Here is a 12,252-nt window from a genome sequence, read left to right on the forward strand (position 1 = left end):
GATGAGGGGAAAAAACTATTTAATCCATTTTAGAATAAGGCTGTAACGTAACGAAATGTGGAAAAAGTCAAGGGGTCTGAATACTTTCCAAATGCACTGTATCTGCACACAGCCGTAATGGGACACCTTAACATTCATAAATTAAAATCAGTTGACTTTTGAAAATCAGTTGACTACTTTTGTAGTTCTGCAAGGGCCAATTCTGTAACTTGTTTGTACTATCCTTTCCATTCCTATCATTGGCGGACCAAGACAGTTTAATTATAACAGCAACAAGACAAAAACAGCAGACATGAGACCATCCAATATTTAATATGGAAGAATATGGTCATTTAGATATCACTCATTTCAGTTCGCTTACATTTCCGTCATCTTAATGAAACCACAGATCTGGTAATTGTTGACCACAATCAAAGTCCGATCTATTTCCCTAGATATAAACTATATTACATGAGATCTCTAGACTAAATGGACTCTCAGCATTGTGTCCTCATAAACAGACAGACTTCCACTGACTGATTAGATTACTGCCCACTTAAAGTGTCCAGTCTCCTTCCTAATCACTTAATAGTCATTTTCTTTGAGGGAATCCGTAATGTTCTGTTTTGAGATAATTTATACATTGGGCAAAAAAAACTTTTTGGTAATATATGGGCACTTTTGATTTCTGTCTGATGGGAGGTAAGTTAACTGACATTGACCATGAAGCCAAATGACTCGGAAGGAACACAGAAAGGAACAATGGACTGGTATTTCTCAACCAGTTGTCAATGACAGTCTCCCTCTCTCTCCTGCTGTGGTGTGAGCCTGTGCGTAAGGGTATAGAGATACACCTCTACTTCCTGCGAAAGGCGCGGGAGATTCTCCAAGCGTTGGGCTCTTCGTAGCGGTTGTAGAGGGGCTCGAGGCGCTGCATCTTCTTCTGTTTGCTGAGACGCGTGGGATCGGCCACTTTGAAAAAGGCCGGCGAGAACTCTACCAGCCAGCGTGGGTCAATGGTGGTCACCTCCCTCATGTACTCCTTAGTGGTCAGCACCAACTCATGGTACACTAACCTGGCGATATGGGGATGAAAGGAGTGGGGGAAATTAGTGTACAGAAGAGCACGTTTTTTAATCTTTCTGGAGCTCTATTGCCTGATCATATATATCTAAAAAGTATCAGTCTATAAACTTATACAGTACTCTTTACTTTCCAACAATGTTTGATCTATACAATGACTCTACTACATAGAGGCAAGGATGTCAAAAACCTTTACGAGTAACAATTGACGATAGTCAATGTAAACTTGAGACTATGCCTAAAACCCCCACGGGTATAGACTCACCACTCAGGCTGGCGGTTGAACAGGGAACTGGAGGGGTGGATGTACACCACCTGCTGGTCAATAAGGGTACGGTAGCCCTCCTGGGGATCCTTTTTGGCTGCGTTCCGGAAGAAACCACTGCAGATGGCCTTCTGTATGCGCACTGTGGCCTTTCCACAAGACACCATGTCCAGTTTATGCCTGAAAGAACAGGTCAAAGTAAGGGTGAATTATTGGAATCCTATGTCTGACATTTTGATACAGTAAGGCCTGTAGATTTCTATGAAGTAAACTGAACAAAAATATAAATGCAAAAAGTGTTGGTCCCATTTTTCATGAGCTGAAATAAAAGATCCTAGAAATGTTCCATATGCACAAAATGCTAATTTCTCTCAAATTTTGTGCACATATTTGTTTAGATCACTGTTAACGAGCATTTCTCCTTTGCCAAGATAATCCATCCACCTGACAGCTGTGATTAAACAGCATGAGCATTACACATGCGCACCTTGTGCTGGGACAATAAAAAGGCCACTAAAATGTACAGTTTTGTCACAAAAACACAATGGCACAGATTTCTCAAGTTTTGAGGGAGTGCAGTACGTCCAACTGGCCTCACAACCACAGACCACGTATAACCACGCCAGCCCAGAACCTCCACATCAAGCATCTTTACCTGTGGGATCATCTGAGGCCAGCCACCTGGACAGCTGATGAAACTGAGGAGTATTTCTGTCTGTAATAAAGCACTTTTGTGGGGGAAAACTCATTCTGAATGGCTGAGCCTGGCTCCCCAGTGGGTGGGCCTTCCCACGCCCACCCATGGCTGCACCCCTGTGCAATCCATAGATTAGGGCATAATGAATTAATTTAAATTGACTGATTTCCTTATATGAACTGTAAATGAGTAAAAAATTGTTGAATTTGTCACGTTGCATTTATATTTTTGTACGTATTACAATTATTATTTTCCTCAATCTACACACAATACCCCATAATGACAAAGCGAAAACAGCTTTTTAGAATTTTTCGAAAATGTATATAAAAAAAAAAGAGATACCTTATTTGTTGTTGTTTCTACAACTTGATTTGAGTCCACCTGTGGTAAAATTCAATTGATTGTACATGATTTGGAAAGGCACAAACTTGTCTATACAAGGTCCCACATTTGACAGTGCATGTCAGAGCAAAAACCAAGCCATGAGATGAAAGGAATTGTCCGTAGAGCTCCGAGACAGGATTGTGTCGAGGCACAGATCTGGGGAAGCGTACCAAATCATTTCTGCAGCATTGAAGGTCCCCAAGAACAGTGGCCTCCATCATTCTTAAAAATCAAGTAGTTTGGAACCACGAAGAACCCAGATGGTCACTCTGACAAAGCTCCAGAGTTCCTCTGTGGAGATGGGAGAACCTTCCAGAAGGACAGCCATCTCTGCAGCACTCCACCAATCAGGCATGTATGGTAGAGTGGATGGAAACCACCCCTCGGTAAAAGGCACATGACGGCCAACTCCAAGCAGGCTAAAATGTTCCTGAAGGACTCTCAAACCATGAGAAACAAGATTCTCTGGTCTGATGAAACCAAGATTGAACTATTTGGCCTGAATACCAAGCGTCACATCTGGAGGAAACCTGGCACCATCCCTACGGTGAAGCATGGTGGTGGCAGCATAATGCAGTGGGAATGTTTTCAGTGGCAGGGAAACTAATCAGGATCGAGGGAAAGATGAACGGAGTAAAGTACAGAGAGAGATCCTTGATGAAAACCTGCTCCAGAGCACTCAGGACCTCAGACTGGGGCAAAGGTTCACCTTCCAACAGGACAACGACCCTAAGCACACAGCCAAGACAATGAAGGAGTGGCTTTGGGAAAAGTTTCTGAATGTCCTTGAGTGGCCCAGCAAGAGCCCAGACTTGAACCCGATCGAACATCTTTGGAGAGACCTGAAAATAGGTGTAAAGCGACGCTCCCCATCCAACCTGACAGAGCTTGAGAGGATCTGCAGAGAAGAATGGGAGAAACTCCCCAAATACAGGTGTGCCAAGCTTGTAGCGTCATACCCAAGAAGACGCAATGCTGTAATCGCTGCCAAAGGTGCATCAACAAAGTACTGAGTAAAGGCTCTGAGATTTCAGGTCTTTTATTTTTAATAAATTTGCTAAACATTCTAAAAACCTGTTTTTGCTTTGTCATTATGGGGTATTGTGTGTAGATTGATGAGGGAAAAAACTAATTGAATACATTTCAGAATAAGGCTGTAACATAACAAAAGGGGGGAAAAGTCAAGGGGTCTGAATACTTTCCGAATGCACTGTAGATAAGGTTAAATTTAGGCCTTAGAGATTGCTTCCTTGAGTCTTTGAGAACTTTGCCGGATATAGAATTAATCACATACGCTTATGATGAGTGTCCTACCTGTCCATGATACCCAGCATCTGTTTGCGGATATCCTGGGCTCTTCGCAAGGAACGGGCCTGGATGAAGTTCTCGAAGCACCAGGGGTTGGAGAACTTGTTGTTCTTCCAGGAGTTATAGACAGCCAGCAGAGTAAGGTGGTCTCCTTCGGCCTGGTGGAACTTGGCCTTCTTCTGGTCAGCCATCTGCTGCTTGTCCTAGGGCACCAGAGAATAAATTGACTATAAGGACTGGCCACCAACTGATCAACATTAAAATCACATTAGGCTACAACTGTCACATTATGGTTGGAGGTTTCAAACAACATATGACAAGTTAGGAAAGTCAGTCAACCATAATTCACTACCATCAACAAATGTGATAGCAGTTGATTCTTGTTGTAAACCCATAAACCACCCCCTGCCCAAGGGTATTCTAATCCTACAGAGGGTGCATGCGCATAAATGGCTCAAGCCTTCACATTTGCGCCCAAGGTGAACCCTTAACTGCGATTTACAGTAGAGTGAAAAACATTACAATTTGGTAAGCTAACAAAACCCACATCGCCAAGTTGTAATAACATATTTTGTGAGACAACCAACAGTTGTCAGACAAATTTGTATTTTTTGTATATTCCTTGTGTCACTATATATATATATACACTGCTCAAAAAAATAAAGGGAACACTTAAACAACACAATGTAACTCCAAGTCAATCACACTTCTGTGAAATCAAACTGTCCACTTAGGAAGCAACACTGATTGACAATACATTTCACATGCTGTTGTGCAAATGGAATAGACAACAGGTGGAAATTATAGGCAATTAGCAAGACACCCCCAATAAAGGAGTGGTTCTGCAGGTGGTGACCACAGACCACTTCTCAGTTCCTATGCTTCCTGGCTGATGTTTTGGTCACTTTTGAATGCTGGCGGTGCTTTCACTCTAGTGGTAGCATGAGACGGAGTGTACAACACACACAAGTGGCTCAGGTAGTGCAGCTCATCCAGGATGGCACATCAATGCGAGCTGTGGCACGAAGGTTCGCTGTGTCTGTCAGCGTAGTGTCCAGAGCATGGAGGCGCTACCAGGAGACAGGCCAGTACATCAGGAGACGTGGAGGAGGCCGTAGGAGGGCAACAACCCAGCAGCAGGACCGCTACCTCCACCTTTGTGCAAGGAGGAGCACTGCCAGAGCCCTGCAAAATGACCTCCAGCAGGCCACAAATGTGCATGTGTCTGCTCAAACGGTCAGAAACAGACTCCATGAGGGTGGTATGAGGGCCCGACGTCCACAGGTGGGGGTTGTGCTTACAGCCCAACACCGTGCAGGACGTTTGGCATTTGCCAGAGAACACCAAGAGTGGCAAATTCGCCACTGGCACCCTGTGCTCTTCACAGATGAAAGCAGGTTCACACTGAGCACGTGACAGAGTCTGGAGACGCCGTGGAGAACTTTCTGCTGCCTGCAACATCCTCCAGCATTACCGGTTTGGCGGTGGGTCAGTCATGGTGTGGGGTGGCATTTCTTTGGGGGGCCGCACAGCCCTCCATGTGCTCGCCAGAGGTAGCCTGACTGCCATTAGGTACCGAGATGAGATCCTCAGACCCCTTGTGAGACCATATGCTGGTGCGGTTGGCCCTGGGTTCCTCCTAATGCAAGACAATGCTAGACCTCATGTGGCTGGAGTGTGTCAGCAGTTCCTGCAAGAGGAAAGCATTGATGCTATGGACTGGCCCGCCCGTTCCCCAGACCTGAATCCAATTGAGCACATCTGGGACATTATGTCTCGCTCCATCCACCAACGCCACGTTGCACCACAGACTGTCCAGGAGTTGGCGGATGCTTTAGTCCAGGTCTGGGAGGAGATCCCTCAGGAGACCATCCGCCACCTCATCAGGAGCATGCCCAGGCGTTGTAGGGAGGTCATACAGGCACGTGGAGGCCACACACACTACCGAGCCTCATTTTGACTTGTTTTAAGGACATTACATCAAAGTTGGATCAGCCAGTAGTGTGGTTTTCCACTTTAATTTAGAGTGTGACTCCAAATTCAGACCTTCATGGGTTGATAAATTTGATTTTTCATTGATAATTTTTGTGTGATTTTGTTGTCAGCACATTCAACTATGTAAAGAAAAAAGTATTTAATAAGAATATTTCATTCATTCAGATCTAGGATGTGTTATTTTAGTGTTCCCTTTATTTTTTTGAGCAGTGTATATACAGTGGGGAGAACAAGTATTTGATACACTGCCGATTTTGCAGGTTTTCCTACTTACAAAAGCATGTAGAGGTCTGTAATTTTTATCATAGGTACACTTCAACTGTGAGAGACGGAAAATCCAGAAAATCACATTGTATGATTTTTAAGTAATTAATTAGCATTTTATTGCATGACATAAGTATTTCACACCATTTTAAAAAGATACACTTCTTGTTAATCCCACCACAGTGTCCGATTTCAAAAAGGCTTTACAGCGAAAGCACCACAAACGATTATGTTAGGTCACCACCAAATCACAGAAACACAGCCATTTTTCCAGCCAAAGACAGGAGTCACAAAAAGCAGAAACAGAGATAAAATGAATCACTAACCTTTGATGATCTTCATAGGACTTCATGTTACACAATACATATATGTTTTGTTCGATAAAGTTCATATTTATATCCAAAAACCTCAGTTTACATTGGCGCCATGTTCAGAAATGCCTCCAGAATATCCAGAGAAATTTCAGAGAGCCACATCAAATAACAGAAATACTCATCATAAACTTTGATGAAAGATACATGTTTTACATAGAATTAAAGATAAACTTGTTCTTAATGCAAACGCTGTGTCAGATTTCAAAAAAGCTTTACGGCAAAAGCACAATATTCAATAATCTGAGAACAGTGTTCAGCCACAAAAGCAAGCCATACAGTTACCCGCTAAATTGTGGAGTCAACAAAAGTCATAAATAGCATTATAAATCTTCACTTACCTTTGCTGATCTTCGTCGGAATGCACTCCCAGGACTCCCACAAGAAATGTACGTTTTGTTTTGCTCAGGTTTATGCCTGTTTATGTCCATTTATGTCCAAATAGCTACTTTTGTTAGCGCGTTTGGTAAACAAATCCAAAGTCATGAAGCGCGTTCACTAAAAGCAGACGATGTCAAAAAATTCCGTAACAGTCAGTAGAAACATGTCAAACGATGTATTGAATCAATCTTTAGGATGTTTTTAACATAAATCTTCAATAATGTTCCAACCGGAGAATTCTTTTGTCTTCAGAAATGCGATAGAACAGAGCTCGCTCTCACATGAACGCGCATGGTCAGCTCATGGCAGACCTTACTCATTCTCCTCTCCTTCGGCCCCACTTCACAGTAGAAGCATCAGACATGGTTCTAAAGACTGTTGACATCTAGTGGAAGCCATAGGAAGTGCAAACTGACCCATATCCCACTGTGTATTCGATAAGCGATGAGTTGAAAACCTACAAACCTCAGATTTCCCACTTCCTGGTTGGATTTTTTTCTCAGGTTTATGCCTGTCATATGAGTTCTGTTATACTCACAGACATCATTCAAACAGTTTTAGAAAACAGAGTGTTTTCTATGGGGCGGCAGGGTAGCCTAGTGGTTAGAGCATTGGGCTAGTAACCGAAAGGTTGCAAGTTCAAATCCCCGAGCTGACAAGGTACAAATCTGTCGTTCTGCCCCTGAACAAGGCAGTTAACCCACTGTTCCTAGGCCGTCATTGAAAAAAAAAAAAAAAAAAAAGAGTTTGTTCTTAACTGACTTGCCTAGTTAAATAAAAAATAAAAAAAGGTTAAATGTAAGTCGCTCTGGATAAGAGCGTCTGCTAAATGACTTAAATGTAAATGTATACAATACTAATAATAATATGCATATATTAGCAACTGGGACTGAGGAGCAGGCAGTTTACTCTGGGCACCTTTTCATCCAAGCTACTCAATACTGCCCCTGCAGCCGTAAGAAGTTAATCCTTTGGCACTTATGAAATGCTCGTAATTATACTTCAGTATTCCAAAGTAACATCTGACAAACATATCTAAAGACACTGAAGCAGCAAACTTTGTGGAAATTAATATTTGTGTCGTTCTCAAAACTTTTGGCCATGACTGCACACTTAGGTTGGAGTCATTAAAACTCGTTTTGCAACCACTCCACACATTTCTTGTTAACAAACTATAGTTTTGGCAAGTCGGTTAGGACATCTACTTTGTGCCTGACAAGTAATTTTTCCAACAGTTGTTAACATACAGATTATTTCACTTATAATTCACTGTATCACAATTCCAGTTGGTCAGAAGTTTACATACACTAAGTTGACTGTGCCTTTAAACAGCATGGAAAATTCCAGAAAATTATGTCATGGCTTAAGAAGCTTCTGATAGGATAATTGACATCATTTGAGTCAATTGGAGGTGTACCTGTGGATGTATTTCAAGGCCTACCTTCAAACTCAGTGCCTCTTTGCTTGACATCATGGGGAAATCTAAAGAAATCAGCCTCAGAAAAAAACTTGTAGACCTCCACAAGACTGGTTCATCCTTGGGAGCAATTTCCAAACGCCTGAAGGTACCACGTTCATCTGTACAAACAATAGTACACAAGTATAAACACCATGGGACCACCAGCCTCATACCGCTCAGGAAGGAGACGTGTTCTGTCTCCTAGAGATTAATGTACTTTGGTTTCGAAAAGTGTAAATCAATCCCAGAACAACAGCAAAGGACATTGTGAAGATGCTGGAGGAAACAGGTACAAAAGTATCTATATCCACAGTAAAACGAGTCCTATATCGACATAACCTGAAAGGCCACTCAGCAAGGAAGAAGCCACTGCTCCAAAACTGCCATAAAAAAGCCAGACTACGGTTTGCAACTGCACATGGGGACAAAGATTGTACTTTTTGGATAAATGTCCTCTGGTCTGATGAAACAAAAATAGAACTGTTTGGCCATAATGACCATCGTTATGTTTGGAGGAAAAAGGGGGAGGCTTGCAAGCCGAAGAACACCATACCAACCGTGAAGCACGGGGGTGGCAGCATCATGTTGTGGGGGTGCTTTGCTGCAGGAGGGACTGGTGCACTTCACAAAATAGATGGCATCATGAGAAAGGAAAATTATGTGGATATATTGAAGTAACATCTCAAGACATCAGTCTGGAAGTTAAAGCTTGGTCGCAAATGGGTCTTTCAAATGGACAATGACCTCAAGCATACTTCCAAAGTTGTGGCAAAATGGCTTAAGGACAACAAAGTCAAGGTATTAGAGTGGTCATCACAAAGCCCCGACTTCAATCCTATAGAGAATTGGTGGGCAGAACTGAAAAAGTGTGTGCGAGCAAGGAGGCCTACAAAACTGACTCAGTTACACCAGCTCTGTCAGGAGGAATGGGCCAAAATTCACCAAAATTATTGTGGGAAGCTTGTGGAAGGCTACCTGAAACGTTTGACCCAAGTTAAACAATTTAAAGTCAATGCTATCAAATACTAATTGAGTGTATGTAAACTTCTGACCCACTGGGAATGTGATGAAAGAAATAAAAGCTGAAATAAATCTTTCTCTCTACTATTATTCTGACATTTCACATTCTTGTGATCCTAACTGACCTAAGAAACTGACCTAAGACAGGGAATTTTTACTAGGATTTAACGTCAGGAATTGTTAAAACTGAGTTTAAATGTATTTGGCTAAGGTGTATGTAAACTTCTGACTTCAAATGTATATAGTACCTTTATCTCTGCATTGTTGGAAAAGGACCCCGTAAGCATTTCACTGTTAGTATACACCTGTTGTTTACGAAGCATGTGACAAATACACATTTATTTTATTTAACTCGGCAAGTCAGTCAAGAACAAATTCTTATTTACAATGACGGCCTACCCCGGGCAAACCCGGACGACGCTGGGCCAATTGTGCGCCGCCCTATGAGACTCCAAATCACGGCCGGGTGTTATACAGCCTGGATTCGAACCAGGGACTGTAGTGACGCCTCTTGCACTGAGATACAGTGCCTTAGACAGCTGCGCTACTCGGGATTGATTTGAATAACATTTTACTTTGATGCTAGCTTGGCTTCTGCTACCTAGCGGACTAGCATCGGTAGCTATTAGCTAATATGTGTGCTGTATAACAAAGCTGAGATGTGCACATTTGAAACCAATCTGAGACAGACATGGATCTAATTAAGTAATGTAACATTCAATATTTGCAGTCAAAATTACCAGAATGTGAGGCTGACTTATAGGTAACTTGTTAGCTGACTAGCTTGAAAGCTAACAACATTGAAAATGACTTTGGCGTCAATGTTTTATTACAAAACAGTATTTGCAGACACAGTAGAGAAATATATTCCAATTTGAATAGCTACCATCATTGTCGAGCTGCAGAAGGTTATTTATTTTTTCCGTGCATGGTTTTTATGTAATATTTCAGTTAACACACTGGCCTGGACATAGCCATGGTTACACAGTATTTATGGACCTGTGATTTGCCGTACCTTGGGCCTGTAGAAGACGTTCTGCACAGACAGCATGGAGACGATGGTGAGCATCTCCTCACTGCAGCCCAGGTGGACGGACATGATCAGCATCTTACACAACATGGGCTCCAGAGGGAACTCAGCCATCTGATACAAACATAGAGACAGAGGGAGAGGAATGGGGAAGAGTGTATAACATTTAATTCATTACAACAATATTGTGGTCAAGTCAATTTTAACTCAGACAATTCACTGACCATGAACTTCCAAATTTGAATACATGTTTTTAAATTTTTTATATTAACTACGGCATCAATTCAAATATAATTGCTTGCCTGATTTTCATCTTCAATATATTGAATAGATCGCTTGTTGTTCCATACTCCATCTTACCCTGCGTCCAAGGCGAGTGAGTAACCCCTCATCATCCAGAGCCCCTAAAGTGTAGAGCATCTCCATAGCTGTGATCATTGTCTCCATGGGTGGAGCGTCCATGAAATCAAATGATAGCAGGTCATTGATGCCCATGGCCTGAAGGAAGTATAGAGGGGAAAGTAAAGGGGTGGCATTGGAAGAACAGAGTATTGTATATATATATATATATATATATATATATATATATATATATATATATATAATATATATTATATATATATATACACACACACACACACACAATGTGGGAAGCTTGTGGAAGGCTACCCGAAATGTTTGACCCAAGTTTAAATTGTTTAAGTCAATGCTACCAAATACGAATTGAGTGTATGTAAACTACTGACCCACTGGGAATGTGACGAAAGAAATAAAAGCTGAAATAAATCACTCTCTCCACTACTATTCTGACATTTCACGTTCTTAAAATAAAGTGGTGATCCTAACTGACCTAAAACTGGGAATTTTTACTAGGATTAAATGTCAGGAATTGTCAAAAACTGAGTTTAAATGTATTTTGCCAAGGTATATGTAAACTTCCGTCTTCAACTGTACATGCATACACAGAACGGGTGGTTCTAATCCTGAATGCTGATTGGTTAAAACTGCATTCCAGTTGATGTCTATTCCACAAATTACCACCGGCTAAATCTATGACGTTAAAATGCCTACTTACTCTGTTCCATCTGACTGCGCAATACACTTTCTCATCAGCCCAGCCAGGCACTTTATAAACTTGATCTCCACTATAAAAAGCATCTAGACATTCTCACATTTCTTTTAGAGTAACATTTAGTTTTCAACAGCAGAGATTTGTATAAATCTTGTCTGTCTGTCTCTCTGACATTTGTAACACTGTTTCAATATTCAAATTCGATCTCCAGCTGTCCCATAGTAATTAACGTGTCGGGACGGGACAGGCAGGCAGACAGCGTTTCTCAGCCAGAAGAAATGCCAATTGAAAAAAGGTAAAACGAAGTGCAGCTAGTTTGCAGTCTTTCCAGCTTCGGTTTGAAGTGATTCTGTTAGTTGTGTTGTTGGCTAGCTCCTCTGAACAAAAGTGTCTTGATGAGTGCGCACATTTTCTATGCCAGGCAAAATTGCACCTCATTAGCTCATTGTTATGGGTGTATCTAGATAAATGTCACTAGAAAACCGCTTGAACAAATGCAGCTACGTTGCAGTTATTCTGGCTGCACTTTTTGACGAGACTAAGTTAGCAAGCGAGAGATAAGAACGTTGCCAGCCAGTATGGCAATGGAACATTTAGAACGAATGTAGCACAGTCGATAGCGCGCCGGACCTCGGGCTAGAAGGTGGAGGGTTCGAGACCTGCTCCCTGCTGTCGGTGAGCGCGTTTCTGTAAGACGTAGAGTCGCTAGAGGACGCGCTCTTTGAAAGGAGGGAGTAGTGTAACGACCCTGGGTTTATAAGTGCAGAAATCGACTCTGCCGTTTGAGCATGCTTTTGCGGCACAGTCGATAGCGCGCCGGACCTCGGGTTCGAGACCTGCTCCCTGCTGTTTCATTACAATATCCTCCAAACACCGGATTCGAGGGCATTATCACTTATACACACATCTAAATAAATAAAATATATCACATACACAGTGCATTC

The 12,252-nt window shown here is 42.0% G+C and overlaps 1 protein-coding gene across 4 annotated transcripts in view; it reads right to left on the reverse strand.

Annotated features, from left to right (window-relative positions):
- Positions 1-293: 293 nt before the first annotated feature.
- The window catches only part of LOC120029884 (ATP-dependent RNA helicase DHX8), a 34,715-nt gene continuing 22,756 nt past the window's right edge, over positions 294-12,252 (reverse strand). For 2 of the 4 annotated variants that reach the window (XM_038975190.1, XM_038975192.1), the window contains 5 exons: positions 10,597-10,734; positions 10,222-10,350; positions 3,723-3,919; positions 1,328-1,507; positions 836-1,055 (listed from right to left, as the gene is read on the reverse strand). In XM_038975190.1, the coding sequence (XP_038831118.1) occupies positions 836-1,055; positions 1,328-1,507; positions 3,723-3,919; positions 10,222-10,350; positions 10,597-10,734 (864 nt within the window). Of the gene's footprint in view, positions 1,056-1,327; positions 1,508-3,722; positions 3,920-10,221; positions 10,351-10,538; positions 10,735-12,252 lie in introns of those variants that run through there. The other 2 variants (XM_038975189.1, XM_038975191.1) reach the window with 2 other exon arrangements.

This window comes from Salvelinus namaycush, chromosome 35 (genome assembly GCF_016432855.1).
Source record: "Salvelinus namaycush isolate Seneca chromosome 35, SaNama_1.0, whole genome shotgun sequence".
Lineage (NCBI taxonomy): Eukaryota > Metazoa > Chordata > Actinopteri > Salmoniformes > Salmonidae > Salvelinus > Salvelinus namaycush.